This window comes from Oncorhynchus clarkii, unplaced genomic scaffold (genome assembly GCF_045791955.1).
Source record: "Oncorhynchus clarkii lewisi isolate Uvic-CL-2024 unplaced genomic scaffold, UVic_Ocla_1.0 unplaced_contig_13482_pilon_pilon, whole genome shotgun sequence".
NCBI lineage: Eukaryota > Metazoa > Chordata > Actinopteri > Salmoniformes > Salmonidae > Oncorhynchus > Oncorhynchus clarkii.
In genome coordinates this window covers 2,905-19,160 of record NW_027258659.1, presented here as the reverse complement: position 1 = coordinate 19,160, position 16,256 = coordinate 2,905, and the positions used below count along the sequence as shown (strand labels likewise).

Below are 16,256 nucleotides of genomic sequence, written 5' to 3'. Positions count from 1 at the left end.
AAATAACTTCACCGATCTTCATTGTAAAGGGTTTAAACACTGTTTCCCATTATTGTTCAATGAACCATAAACAATCAATGAACATGCACCTGTGGATGATCGTTAAGACACTAACAGCTTACAGATGGTACGCAATTAAGGTCACAGTTATGAAAACCTAGGACACTAAAGGGTCTCTGCTCATCTGGGTCTCTTCTCATCTGTGTGAACGTGCCTTAGGAATGCTGCAAGGAGGCATGTGGATTGCAGATGTGGCCAGGGCAATAAATTGCAATGTCATTACTGTGAGACGCCTAAGACCGAGCAACAGGGAGACAGGACGGACAGCTGATGGTCCTCTCATTGGCAGACCACATGTAACAACACCTGCACAGGATCGGTACATCCGAACATCACACCTGTGGGACAGGTACAGGATGGCAACAACAACAACTGCCCGAGTTACACCAGAAACGCACAATCCATCCATCAGTGTTCAGACTGTCCTCAATAGGCTGAGATTGGCTGGACTGGGGGCTTGTAGGCCTGTTGTAAGGCAGGTCCTCACCAGACATCACTGGCAACAACGTCGCCTATGGGCACAAACCCACCATCGCTGGACCAGACAGGACTGGCAAAAAGTGCTCTTCACTGACAAGTTGCGGTTTTGTCTGACCAGGGGTGATGGTCGGATTTGCGTTTATCGTCAAAGGAATGAACATTACACCGAGGCCTGTACTCTGGAGCGGGATCGATTTGGAGGTGGAGGGTCCGACATGGTCTGGGGCGGTGTGTCACAGCATCATCGGACTGAGCTTGTTGTCATTGCAGGCAAACTTAACGCTGTGCGTTACAGGGAAGACATCCTCCTCCCAAATATGGGAGGAGGTACCCTTGTGGTACCCTTCCTGCAGGCTCATCCTGACATGACCCTCCAGCATGACAATGCCATCGCACACAGAACAAGCAGTATGGCTGATTTCCTGCAAGACAGGAATGTCAGTGTTCTGCCATGGTCAGCGGAGAGCCCGGATCTCAATCCCATTGAGCACTTCTGGGACTTGTTGGATTGGAGGGTGAGGGCCATTCCCCCCCAGAAATGTCCGGGAACTTGCAGGTGCCTTGGTGGAAGAGTGGGGTAACATCGCACAGCGAGATCTGGCAAATCTGGTGCAGTCCATTAGGAGGAGATGCACTGCAGTACTTAATGCAGCTGGTGGCCACCAGATACTGACTGACTTGATTTTGACCCCCCCTTTGTTCAGGGACGCATTATTCCATGTCTGTTAGTCACATGTCTGTGGAACTTGTTCAGTTTGTCTCAGTTGTTGAATCTTGTTATGTTCATACAAATATTTACACATGTTACGTTTGCTGAAAATAAACACAGTTGACCGTGAGGACGTTTATTTTTTTGCTGAATCTAACAAGATTATGACCTACAGTTCATCTCACTATATATAATCTAACTGTAGATTGTAAACGACAGTATATAATCATATTCTCTCTCTTCACTGTGCAGCGTCAGCGACGGTTAGTTTACTCTCACCTATGTGTATGCTTCACAATGCCCATCACATATTTTTTTTCCCATGAAACATGCATTCACATTTTCACTGATGTCTGCCTCTATTTATCTCTCATGAAAATCCATTATGTACATAGAGGCCAACTGTCAAAGTACATTATGATTGTAGCATACCATGTTTGCTCCCAGTCCTGCTAATTTCCTATCAATTAGCCATCATTTTGCTTTTGTCATAACATAGATTAAGTGTAGACCTGAATTAAAAAGCAAGGTTTCTTGAGAATCTCAATTGAGAATGTGTCTAGGATACTGGCCCGTAATTACAGCATTACTCATTGTTGTATAGGACACACTGCTCTAGACTTCTGTACTCTCTGGTTGGATCACTGACCTGTGTGTGTGTGTGTCTCTCTCTCTGAAGGAGGGGTTCAATATGGGACTAACCCTGGAGGGCACCATCTTCTCTCTGGACCCAGTGGACAGTCGCTGCTGACCACACCGCAACCCTAACATGGACAGTTGACGCTGACCACAACGCAACCCTAACATGGACAGTTGATGCCGACCACAACGCAACCCTAACATGGACAGTCGACACTGACCACAACGCAACCCTAACATGGACAGTTGACGCTGACCACAACGCAACCCTAACATAGAACAGTTGACGCCGACCACAACGCAACCCTAACATGGACAGTTGACGCTGACCACAACGCAACCCTAACATGGACAGTTGATGCCGACCACAACGCAACCCTAACATGGACAGTCGACACTGACCACAACGCAACCCTAACATGGACAGTTGACGCTGACCACAACGCAACCCTAACATAGAACAGTTGACGCCGACCACAACGCAACCCTAACATGGACAGTTGACGCTGACCACAACGCAACCCTAACATGGACAGTTGACGCTGACCACAACGCAACCCTAACATGGACAGTCGACGCTGACCACAACGCAACCCTAACATGGACAGTTGATGCCGACCACAACGCAACCCTAACATGGACAGTTGATGCCGACCACAACGCATCCCTAACATGGACAGTTGATGCTGACCACAACGCAACCCTAACATGGACAGTTGATGCTGACCACAACCCTAACATGGACAGTTGATGACCCCAATGCTTTCATTTTTGTAGAAATAATTTAACTGGTAAAGAAGTATTTGTATAAAATCAACATTTCTGGGACTACAGAAAGGGAAAATAGTATTTGATCCCCTGCTGATTTTGTACGTTTGCCCACTGACAAAGAAATGATCCGTCTAATTTTAATGGTATGTTTCTTTGAACAGTGAGAGACAGAATAACAACAAAAAAATCCAGAAAAACACGTCAAAAATGTTATAAATTGATTTGCACTTTAATGAGGGAAATAAGTATTTGACCCCCTCTCAATCAGAAAGATTTCTGGCTCCCAGGTGTCTTTTATACAGGCAACGAGCTGAGATTAGGAGCACACTCTTAAAGGGAGTGCTCCTAATCTCAGTTTGTTACCTGTATACAAGACACCTGTCCACAAGCAATCAATCAATCAGATTCCAAACACTCCACCGTGGCCAAGACCAAAGAGCTCTCCAAGGATGTCAGGGACAAGATTGTAGACCTACACAAGGCTGGAATGGGCTACAAGACCATCGCCAAGCAGCTTGGTGAGAAGGTGACAACAGTTGGTGCGATTATTCGCAAATGGAAGAAACACAAAAGAACTGTCAATCTCCCTCGGCCTGGGGCTCCATGCAAGATCTCACCTCGTGGAGTTGCAATTATTTCTTTGTCAGTGGGCAAATGTACAAAATCAGCAGGGGATCAAATACTTTTTTCCCTCACTGTACGTATTGGTTTAAATGGTGACCAATGTCATGATAAATGCACTGCAGTAGATGACTATTTTTCTACCCCATAAATAAAATGTATGTGTAATTTTTGTTTGTGGGGGGTGCATTGCTTTTGTGATTTGGATTATTGTACAGTCATTAAATGTGATTAGTGGTTGACAAGATTGGAAGACCATTAGCTCATTGACTTCCTGTCATTTTATAGACTCATGCCCTTCCTTGCACTTTAACAAATATTTTTCTGTGTAATTTTTCACCAGGAAGCTCTTTTTAAATTACTTTACCTTTCATTGTTGTTCGTCAATAAACGTTGTATTGGTTAGAGGTAAAGAGATTTGTTTGGCGCCAGGCAGGTATTAACCCTGCCGAATGGAAGAGTACCACACCAGACAAACATCAGGAGAAGAGGCCTGTTTGCTAGGTAGCCAGTGGAGAGAAAGGATAAGGCGCCATATAAAACACACGTCACAGCACAGGTGTGACCCAACCAAATAATACCTCATACAATAATAATGGCAGAGCAATTTAAAAGGCAACGTCATCTAAACAATTGACAAGGAAGAACCCTGTCATAACACTTAGAGAATTTGCAATATTCGGTATTACCTGGGAGTAATGAGAGTGTGTGTGTGTGTGTGTGTGTGTGTTCAAAGACTAAACAAATAAAGCCTTAATGCCCAAAAACTTCTTGGCCAAATGTCAAGTCAATACTGTTCAAACCAACTCACACAACCTCCCTTTAACCCCCCTGCTGCGTTTCTGGTTGAATTGGACCGATTTACAAGTTCTCTCTCTGAAAAATATACTTCATTTGATCTGTCATAAGGTTCCATGATCGGGCATCTGAACACACAAAATACATTTGATTGTCATTACATGTTGGGTATTTGACTTTGTACACCTGTGGTATTCCCGGTCATTAGAAGTCAATGGGTGAGACTACAATTAGTTTATAAAATTGAGTTCAGGCACATGCCCATTCATAAGATGGACACACTTCTCCTAGACTCCCATATGCATGTGTTTGAGCACACACACACCTCACTCCCCTTCTTGGCTTCCATGGCAACCCCCACAGGAACCTTTCCCCAATAGAATCTTTCCCCCACTGGAACCACACCTGGCACTCACAAACAATCGCAACATTGTTTCAATAATATATGTAACTTTTCTCACAGTATGTAAAGCTTTGAGGTCATGCTCACAATTCATTATTATTGTGGATTTATAATCAGCTATAACGGGGCGGTCATTTTGAACCGGGAACACAATGAATTAACATGAAACGAACACAACATGAGGGTTAACTAAAATGTCTAGCAGTCATAACGTGCATTATTAGCTCACCAAAGGCACTGAACATAAAAATGGAGCGCAGCACAAAGCAAGCAATTATTTCAGTGTAAAGCACTGAAGAAGGAGATGGTCTTAGTTGATGCATCCAGGGTTGAACGTGCATTAGTCCGTCCTACACAATCCTTGGTTGTTTGTTTGACAAAAGCTTGCAACAATGTTGCTAGTAATCCATGAGATCAAACGATGCAGGGTTCCAACTCGTCAGGAGTAGCGCCGTAACAAAGGCGATCAAACTCAGAATTTTTAAGCACGCTGAATTTTTAAGCACGCTGACTTGTAGATGACCTGGAGCTAGTGGGTCTGGCGACGAATATGTAGCGAGGGCCAGCCGACTAGAGCATACAGGTCGCAGTGGTGGGTGGTATAAGGTGCTTTAGTACAAAACGGATGCCACTGTGATAAACTGCATCCAGTTTGCTGAGTAGAGTATTGGAAGCTATTTTGTAGATGACATCGCCGAAGTCGAGGATCGGTAGGATAGTCCGTTTTGGCGGGGTGAGTGAAGGAGGCTTTGTTGCGAAATAGAAAGCCTATTCTAGATTTGATTTTGGATTGGAGATGTTTGATATGAGTCTGGAAGATGAGTTTACAGTTTAGCCAGACACTTAGGTACTTATAGATGTCCACATATTCTAGGTCGGAACCATCCAGGGTGGTGATGCTAGTCGGGCATGCGGGTGCAGGCAGCGAAAGGTTGAAAAGCATGCATTTGGTTTTACTAGCGTTTAAGAGCAGTTGGAGGCCACGGAAGGAGTGTTGTATGGCATTGAAGCTCGTTTGGAGGTTAGATAGCACAGTGTCCATGGAAGGGCCAGAAGTATACAGAATGGTGTCGTCTGCGTAGAGGTGGATCAGTGAATCGCAGCTAGAGCAACATCATTGATATATACAGAGAAACGATTCGGCCCGAGAATTGAACCCTGTGGCACCCCCATAGAGACTGCCAGAGGACCAGACAACATGCCCTCCGATTTGACACACTGAACTCTGTCTGCAAAGTAGTTGGTGAACCAGGCAAGGCAGTCATTAGAAAAACCGAGGCTACTGAGTCTGCCGATAAGAATATGGTGATTCACAGAGTCGAAAGCCTTGGCCAGGTCGATGAAGACGGCTGCACAGAACTGTCTTTTATCGATGGCGGTTATGATATCGTTTAGTACCTTGAGCGTGGCTGAGGTGCACCCGTGACCAGCTCGGAAACCAGATTGCACAGCGGAGAAGGTACGGTGGGATTCGGGATGGTCAGTGATCTGTTTGTTGACTTGGCTTTCGAAGACCTTAGATAGGCAGGGCAGGATGGATATACAGTGCCTTGCGAAAGTATTCGGCCCCCTTGAACTTTGCGACCTTTTGCCACATTTCAGGCTTCAAACATAAAGATATAAAACTGTATTTTTGTGTGAAGAATCAACAACAAGTGGGACACAATCATGAAGTGGAACGACATTTATTGGATATTTCAAACTTTTTTAACAAATCAAAAACTGACAAATTGGGCGTGCAAAATTTTGGGGTTTTGGGGGTCGATTCCTGCTGAGATTGCCACAGGAAAAGTGTATTAAAGTGGTTGCAAAATGTGCATATTATATTCTGTGGCTTACTTCATCTCCTGTCATTGGTCTGCACAGATTTGTTTTGACCTATCCTGTGACCTCAAATTGTTGTAACTAGAGGAGGAGACAAGGGGAGAAAGAATAAGAATAAGACTGTAACGCAACAAAATGTGGAAAAAGTCAAGGGTTCTGATTACTTTCTGAAAGCACTGTATATCCATAAAAATTAAGCTGATTCATGTTTTTGACTGGCTGAGAAAAGCTGCCTGCCTGTCTGTCTCATCCCAACTCCCGAGACGTTTATTACTATGGAACAGCTGGAGATCAAATTTGAATATTGAAACAATGTTGAAAATGTCAGAGAGACAGACAAGAAGATTTATACAAATCTCCACTGTTGATAACTAAATGTTAGTCTAAAAGAAATAGTGTCTATGGTGTTTATGGTTTCCATTGTACTCTACTGATTTAGCAGGTTTCAGCACATTCATAATCCCTCTTCTTTAAATCCTTTTTAAGTCAATATCAAACAATAAGAATAGGCCTTTTATGCAGAGGGGGAGGATCGTCACTATGGACAATTTCTTACTTTGTTGGCAAACAAGTTGCTTACAAAGAAAACAAGTCTGGCTGGCACCATGAACAAAGTGAGATGGGAGCTCCCTCCCTTTGCGCAAAATAAGGCTCCTTGGCAGCCGAGACATTTACACACTAAGAGAGACAGACAGGAAGGTTTATACAAATCTCCACTGTTGAAAACTAAATGTTAGTCTAAAAGAAATAGTGTCTAGATGTTTTTTTATAGTGGAGATCAAGGTTATAAATTGCCTGGCTGGGCTGATGAGACAGTGGATTGGCAGTCAGATGGAAAATCGGCATTTTAAAGTCCTAGATTTAGCCGGTTGGTAACTTGTGGAATAGACACTGGCTGGAATGCAGTTTTAACCAATAAACATTCCGGATTAGACCCACCCATTGTATAAAGTGGGCTAGTACAGTAGGCTAGGGTGAGTACTATAGCGTCATAAGTAATAGCATGTGATGGAGTTCCATAAATTGTAATTGGAGGATAGATGTGAGGGTTATTGAATCAGGATCAAATTGTCTGTTCTCCATTCTGTTTAATATGACATGGAGTGGCCTGATAACTTGTAGATGCAGGCTTGTACCTAAAAATGTCTCTCACGCTACAGTAGCTTCATAGGTGTGGCCACATCACTCATGGAGTCCCTGTTTTGGGGAGGGAGGGGTGGCAGACCATGTTGAACCGAACCTTGCTTTCACTTTGCTGTGGCACAAAAGGTTGTCCCACAGTAGATGCTTATCATTCACTTATCTAACACAGAGGTAGAACATACGGTGCAGCCCTACAGACTACTACAGATCATCGGTTGAATTCACACAAGAAGCCTCACAACATCACAACAAAGAGAAAGAGCTTAAAGTAAGTTCATATTTGTCATAAAGGGCCAATGTTGTAAGGAGTGATATTCACAACCTGGTCTCAGAGCATTTTGTGTTATTCTGTATTTATATCTGAGACGTGCCATTTAGCATGTTATGTTATGTTTCATGCGGTATGTATTCAATTGTGGATGTCCATCACCCATTTTGTATGGTATGTTACAAATTACAATTCGTATTATAAGTTGTGATTTTGCAAACTGTACAATGTGTTACGGACCTGCAAAACTTACTATATGTTACAAATTTTCAAAACGTATGATATGCTACAAATTCTATATAGTTCGCTAATGTTAACTATCTGGCTGATGTTAGCTAGGCTAGGGGTTAGGGTTAGGGATCAAGGTTAGGGTTTGTCACGACTTCTACCGAAGTCGTTGCCTCTCCTTGTTCGGGCGGTGCTCGGCGGTCGACGTCACCGGCCTTCTAGCCAATATTGATCAATTTTTCATTTTCCATTGGTTTTGTCTTGTCTTCCCACACATCTGGTTTCAATCCCATTCATTACCTGTTGTGTATTTAACCCTCTGTTTCCCCTCTTGTCTTTGTCAGAGAATGTTTTATGTCAAGTGTTGTTTTATGTTGTATAGGTGCGCGGCGACGAGTTCTTGTACCCATGTTCGTTTATGTATGTACGTATTTAGTGTTTGGAGCATGTTAAGTGGACTTATATTAAAAGGCTCCATTTACACTCCGTTTAACTCTCCTGCCACCTATACACACGACTTTGACAGGGTTAAGTTCATGAGTTAGGTTGAAGGGTTAAACTTAGTGTTTGGGGAAGGGTTAGCTAACATGCTAAGTAGTTGCAAAGTAGATAAAAAGTAGTAAGTAGTTGAAAAGTTGCTAATTAGCTAAAACGCTAAAGTTGTATGTGATGAGGTTTGAACTCACATCCTTTGGGTTGCTAGACGGTCGTGTTATATGCCTCCCCATCCACCTCGTCCAACCACCCTACTTTTGTTATTGCCCTAAGTAACCATCTATCTTATGTAACCATACAAAACGTAGCATATCATACTAATACATATCATTCTAGTGTTCCGGATTTACATTTACTATGTTACGGCTAGTCTATGAGACCAGGCTGGTATTCAAGGTGGGTACACAATTAAATAATTTAATTGTGATTAATTGTCAGAAATCATGAATTGATTGTGGGCAAAAGTTGTCTTGATCTTAATGTTTTGCCAAGAGAAATTGTAATTCAATTCAATAGTTTTTGTCACGTTCTGACCTCTATTTCCTTTGTTTTGTATGTAGTTTGTATGGTCAGGGCGTGAGTTGGGTGGGCAGTCTATGTTTGTTTTTCTATGATTTGGGGATTTCTATGTTTCGCCCTAGTATGGTTCTCAATCAGAGGCAGGTGTCATTAGTTGTCTGTGATTGAGAATCATACTTAGGTAGCCTGGGTTTCACTGTGTGTTTGTGGGTGATTGTTCCTGTCTCTGTGTTTGTTGTCACAGGATAGGCTGTATAGGTTTTCACGTTCCTTTTGTTGTTTTGTAGATTTGAGTTATTTCATGTATCGTTCAGTTTTCCATTAAAGAACATGAGTAACCACCACGCTGCTTTTTGGTCCGCTTCTCCTCCTACAGACGAACGTCGTTACAGTTTTGAATTTGTATTCCCCAAATTGAATTGAGTGCATACTTGCACTTTATGATTAAAACATTCAGGTTAAAATGTATATTTCAATGTATTAAAATAGCCTATTGAAATGATGAAGAATAGCCTATTGAAATGTATTACATTTATGTAAACCTATTGAAATAATGACAGTATTGGTATATTACATTTAAATAGTCATATGTTACAGCTTTATTATTATTATTATTAATTGTGTCCAATATTATTATAATTATTATAATTATTATGTCCAATATTATTATTATTATTATGTCCAATATTATTATTATTATAATTATTGTGTCCAATATTATTATTATTATTGTGTACATTATTATTATTAATATCATCATCATTAATAAGAATACGATTATTCTATTATTATTATTATTAATATTATAAATACGATAGAATGTGCCCTAGTGGGCTAAACCGGCATTGCAGCTTGTTTGACAAAAGGGGAGTGGGGGGTCGACTGAGAAGTCACTACAGAGTTAATAATTATAACAATTGAAATGCTAATCCTTACACATGAACGCTCACTCAGTCGGGAACAATTGCAATCAATATATATATTTACGCTCAGTGTGTCGTCTTGATCGCTGGTGAAAAGTACAGTTATTTTGCAGAATTGTCCGTCTCTCTCCCTCTCTCTCTCGGTTGTGGTTAGAAAGAATTGTTCAGAGTGACATTCGTTATAGAATGGATGTTTCGGCGGTTGTCGTTCTTCGCGTTCAATGATGCCGAATTCCTAGCTGCAGACTAGTAATTAGTATCAAAACGCACCAGTTCATAGCTGGAATCTTCACTGATCTTTTTACACTTTCTCTGAAACATGAAATGTGTTCGTACCTCACGTTCTGTGAGGTGGAAGGATTTCCTTTGTCTCCATGAAAAACGACTCTCTATAACTGTGTGTCCATGAGGCAGGGTCTTCCTTAGGAGTTTACGACCTCACTCTGCCCACAGCATGATGCTCGATGTACTCAAAGAGGGCAACATCATGACACAGGTTTCAGCACATTCATAATTCCTCTTCTTTAATTCCTTATTAAATCCATATCAAACAATAAGAATAGGCCTTTTATGCAGAGAAAAGTCAAATCAACTGTCTGTACTCGGAGTAGGCTACACAGTGAGAGCATGCGCAATTTTACATGTTGAATGGCTTTCAATATCTGGGAAAATATCAACATCGGGCAGCAGGTGAGCAAGTGTCAGAATGTGGTGATGAGGCTTGTGGAACCTTACCTTGGTAAGGGAGGATCGTCACTATGGGCAATTTCTTCCTTTGTTGGCGAACAAGTTGCTTACAAAGAAAACAAGTCTGGCTGGCACCATGAACAAAGTGAGATGGGAACTCCCTCCCTTTGCCCAAAATAAGGCTCCTTGGCAGCCGTTGCACCCCAGAAGTGCTGAAGAATGACAAGGGGACAGGGACACAATAAAGAGAAAACAGGAGACATTTACACACTACAACCAAACAAAGTATGTCAAAGTGTGACAAACAAGTGAAAGTTAAGACGATTTTGCCATCTGTTAGAACCAGGGATAACAGCTAAATGAAATCCAACTGATGCCATTGGTGAATACACACAAGCTGACAATAATTGACTATTTTTGACTGCTGTCATGTGATACTTATATTAATTTCAATGCCATTATTGATTTTCACTATTTATCAAGGCCACTTGGCCCTTATGATGATGCTTAGGCTACGGATGTTGTCATCATTTGACCGCGCGTCTTGACTGGTCTGGGTGGTTGAGGTGTTTTACTTTTTATTTTGTTTTTATAAAAATAAGCTGTTACCATGTTCCAACACATGTGCTTTCTGTTTCATAGTTTTAACAAAGTCACTCCACAAATAAAATGTATGTAATGCTTGAATGTTTGTGTTTTTTGTGTTTTTTAGTTTGTACATACAAACTAACTACATACAAACTACATATAAACTAATGAAAATGCTATTGTGTTATTTAAAATAAAATAAAAATGGTAATCTAATGTTGTTACCCAAGGCCTTCATAAACACAACCAAAATATTATTTTAGCTTTAGCATGCTGTATATAAAATGTATTAATTACACTGTTAGAATGTTGCTGTCAGAATGACTGCTCATTAGTTTAAAGGGGGGCCCTTAATGTAACCTATGTTGATTGGCCATCCAGAGCCCCCCTTCATTTTCCTGGAGATGTTGAGAAGAAGAGCAGCACGGTCATCTGGACATGAGCCTGAATCTCTTGACTGCCCCCCTGAAACTCCTGACACCAGAGAGATGAGAGACTCCCCCACAGCCCCACTGACTGACAGAACAGACCAGGAGGTGGAGGATCACACAGACAACAGGTAAGTATGGAGATATCAGGATATATGTTTGGGGGGACCAGCTGGATTAAGCTGATTGAAAGCCAGTTTGCCTTGATTTTCCCTGTCTGATTGTTCAGTGCATCACTGATAATATCCCTGTCAATGTTTTGATTATGACAGGGATAGTGAGTATGTTGTGATGATGATGATGATGTTGTTGTTATCATCGTTGATTGTTGATTGTGACATGATCCTCCTATAGGTCTCCAATAGATCAAATGGCTGACATGCACCAAACCAGGAGTCAGAAATGGAAAGTGGTTTTGATCATCCTGTGTCTGTCTGTCACAGTATCTGTCACACTGTCTGCCCCTTTGGTGACTTTCAGGACCAACTCTACTCAAGCTCACTCCCTTCCTCCCCCTGTTCTCTCTACCTGCCCTCTTCACACAGCCAATGAGACTATAACACCAGTCAAGGGTTCAACTCATCTAATGGTGTCTGCATACCAGGACCACAGGGAAAGGGGAGCCACGCGCATCATTGCCATGGTCAACAGAGACCGACCCATGTCTCTGTACTGTGTGTTGTGCTGCTCAGGACACGCCCCCCAGGTCGCTCCAGCTGCTGTCGTAAGGCACAGCGTCCACTATGGTTACTCGTATGTGGCAGCAGACATGCTTTGCCTCGAAGAACCAGGATGCAACGCCACACACCTCACTCTTGGCACATCCCTCGACATCCAGGACTCCCTCAACCAGACATTTCTGAGCATCCAGAACCGGGAGAGACGGGAGGAGGACTTCCCCTTTTACCTCACCGTGTGCATGTCCAGCATGTTTGGAGACTACAACAACGTCCAACAGTTTGTCCAGACCATGGAGTTTTACAAGCTCCTGGGGGTGCGGAGGGTTGTCCTCTACCTCACCAGCTGTGGACCTGACCTGGAGAAGGTCCTCCAGTACTACGCAGAGGAGGGCACTCTGGAGGTGATTGGCTGGCCCATCAACCACTTCCTCAAGCCCTCTACTGGGTGGAAGGCCCAGGAGCTGGAAGGGGATATCCACCTCAACGGCCAGCTGACCATCATGAACGAGTGCATCTACAGGAACATGTACAGGTCACGGTACGTCCTCCTGGCTGACGTTGATCAGCTCCTGGTCCCGGCCTCACACAGCTCTCTTCTGCCCCTCATGGAGGACCTGCAGGGGCAGCATCCCGACGCAGCCGTGTTCCTGATGGAGACGCACCTCTTCCCTGCCACAGCCGGTACTGCTACGCAAGACCATTCCGCACGGAGAAGGGCGCCGGGGGTGGATCTGCTGGACTACGTCTACAGAGAGCTTGTTCTTGAAGACGCCTTCCGCTCCTACAAGATGGTGGTCAACCCCCGTCTGGTGCTGCAGACGGCCATGTTTGAGGTGACACAGAGCTATGGGGACTCTGTCAGGGTTCCGTCCGACGTGTGTAAGATCATGCAGGTGAAAGAGGCTCAGAGAGAAAGCTGGACCAATGAGCAGCTGATCCTCGACAGAAGGCTCTGGGAATTTGGAGATTATCTTGTGCCCTCTGTTGATGAAGTTTTACAGAAATTAGGAATTCAGACATCTCCTTGGGAGCGTGTAGTACTGTAGTTGGTTAAATGCTTTCCAATGTTTTTCATTTGATAGAGATGAGAGAAACAGTGAATGAACTGTTACCTGCCTCTGATCTTCAGTCTATGTTGTTCGACTCAACCTTGAACTTTTCTTCTTGTTTGGATGTGTGGTAATTTTTCCTGGGGGAATTGAACTTAATTAATTATGCCTATAATTGTTACTGCTTGTTCTAAACTTTCTTACCGTTTTTAATGCTGACTTTCATGTAAAAGCTCTTGTAAGATTTATTACGCATGACAAATAAACAACTTTTTTAAATCAAGATGCCGTGTTCATCTACCGTGGTGCTCTAACACATTGGCACCCTTGCACTTTACAATGGAGCGCAATAGAGCAGAATATTGTGGTTTCTATTGTCAAAACTGGTTGAATGGCTAATTTGACCCTGTAGGCACCTGCAACTTATCACCTTTAGTCCAGGCCATTTGAGTGAAAAATCGAAATTTCAGTTTATAATTTTTTCTCTTGGTCCTGTGCAGTTATAAATCAAACAAATACACGTGTGAACACCAAATGGTTTTTCACTTATTTTTTTGAAGAAATATTGAATCTTGCAAGTGTGCCAATATATTAGAGCACAACTGTATAGATGATAATCAAGGAAGAACATCTATATCCCTCCAAACTAGGATTAGGATTTCTATGTAAACTGTAATTATATCCTTCTTTAATTACACATTAGACAGTATGTTAATAAAGAAATCGAACATAAATAGTTTGTGTGCTCTTGTTAATTTTTCCTTCTTGGATTATGTCTCTTTTCTAATTGGTGAAATCTCCCCAATTTGTAATTCCAGGGGTGCAACTTTCACTGGGGACGGGGGGGACATGTCCCCACCTTCTGAAATTGCTAAAGAAATATAAATATTATGCCCCCCCCCCACTTCTAAAATCAAAGTTGCGCCCCTGCGTAATTCAAACACTGTTATTAAATGGGAAGGAATTTGTTTTATTCATCCTGACCTGAACCTTAAACCAGATTGACTGAAAAGGGCACGAGATTCATTTTATTGGGTGTAACACCATCAGTGGACAGAAGAAAATATCATAATATCAATAATAAACAGGAATAATAAACGTGTGAAGAGCAATTGACATTCTTATGTTGCATTTACATTAGAAAAAGGAATACAATTGTTGTTGTTTTGTCTCTACATCAAGTGACAGTATATCTATTTAGTGGCATTCACTGAGAAACTGGTAAAGAAATGTATGATGGAACGTCGTACAACACTGACACTTAAGCTCCATAAATTGTCATGTTTTCAACAAGCTGAAACCTTCAAGCCCTGAAACTCCATTATGACACAAACTTCTTAATACAATTCACCTGCATTCCTCAATAGTAATTACTACCAGTACCATTGCACTAACAACTTTAGTTGTTTCTTGGAAAGAAGCAATAAATATTTTAGTAGCAGGCAGTACATATACTGTACTGTAGTTTCTCCGCCCTGCCTTTATGTACAAAGCTGATTGCTTCAGCAGGTAGTCCAAGAGTCTTGGGAATGTTTAACCCTTTGGAGGAGAATGGACAACAACATTCCTACCGATTCTAATTGATGACATCACAAGGGGTTGTTGTTCATTATTAGTTATTGAACTGAAACCTAATTCTTCAAGGGGCAATCTTTTAAATGAGTGATATATAGCCATTGATTCTTTAAGAATGTAACTTAAAAGTGAGTGCTTTTTTGTTGTTTGAAATCCAGATTGCCTCTTTGAAAAGGATTGAGGATGGCGTTCTAAAAAAAATCACTCCTCATAAGGTTAAATAAATCCATCCATCCGTCCATGTGTGTTGGGTTTAGGAGAAACACACAGGGCCGATGTCCAGGCCAAACTCCTGATCCTCCTTGCCTATGTCCATGGGGGCCAAGTCTACGATAGGTAGTCTGGCTGGCGTCTGAGTTCTGTACTCAATCACAGTCTTGCCCCACTCTCCATTCGATTTCTGCAGACACAGGAGAAGAAGACATACTGTAGCTATACCTCTGAATTCAACTCATTGTCCTATACAACGTAAACAAGTAAACAATAGGACAGAACCACATAATCAGATGATTATGAAGGCATACATGTATGAAAGCTTGTATACTTATTTTAAATGTATGTAGTTCTGTCCTTGTGATGTCTCTTAATGTTCTGTATTATATGATGTTTTATGTGTTGTGTGGACCCCAGGAAGAGTAGCTGCTGCTTTAGCACTAGTTCATTATACAATACTAAATACTAAAAGACAGGGTGGGTGGGCTTTTGTTCCCACTTCCCAGACCAACTTTGGCACACCCGATTCAAACATTCAACAACGCATGTAGGTAGATGGTTGGGTGGGGGCGGGCGGGTGGGCGGGCGGGTAGGTAGGTAGGCAGGTAGGTAGGCAACTAGGTAGGTAGGCAGGCAGGCAGGTAGGTATAGATAGGTAGTAGGGCTGTGGCGGTCATAACATTTTTTCAATCACCGTGTGGTGAGTTTTAAAAGCACATACTGTTTTTATATTTTTTTAAATGTGATTTTCTATTGCATTTGCATTGATGTCAGAGTGGTTGAAGGGACGATAGAGCCCTGAGTACCAGACCATTAGGACCTGATGGAGGGACAATAGAGCCCTGAGTACCAGACCATTAGGACCTGATGGAGGGACAATAGAGCCCTGAGTACCAGACCATTAGGACCTGATGGAGGGACAATAGAGCCCTGAGTACCAGACCATTAGGACCTTATGCAGAGACAATAGAGCCCTGAGTACCAGACCATTAGGACCTGATGGAGGGACAATAGAGCCCTGAGTACCAGACCATTAGATCCTGATGGAGGGACAATAGAGCCCTGAGTACCAGACCATTAGGACCTGATGGAGAGACAATAGAGCCCTGAGTACCAGGCCATTAGGACCTGATGGAGGGACAATAGAGCCCTGAG

The 16,256-nt window shown here is 42.4% G+C and overlaps 1 protein-coding gene across 4 annotated transcripts in view; it reads left to right on the top strand.

The window, feature by feature from the left end:
* The window catches only part of LOC139398025 (PTB domain-containing engulfment adapter protein 1-like), a 50,065-nt gene extending 36,018 nt beyond the window's left edge, over positions 1-14,047 (top strand). For 2 of the 4 annotated variants that reach the window (XR_011631305.1, XR_011631306.1), the window contains 2 exons: positions 11,538-11,715; positions 11,939-14,047. Coding sequence is in view for 2 of the 4 variants with exons in the window: in XM_071144276.1 (XP_071000377.1) it covers positions 1,929-2,000 (72 nt within the window). In the remaining 2 variants the exon portion in view is untranslated. Of the gene's footprint in view, positions 1-1,928; positions 3,540-11,537; positions 11,716-11,938 lie in introns of those variants that run through there. The other 2 variants (XM_071144276.1, XM_071144275.1) reach the window with 2 other exon arrangements.
* The last annotated feature ends 2,209 nt before the right edge of the window (positions 14,048-16,256 follow it).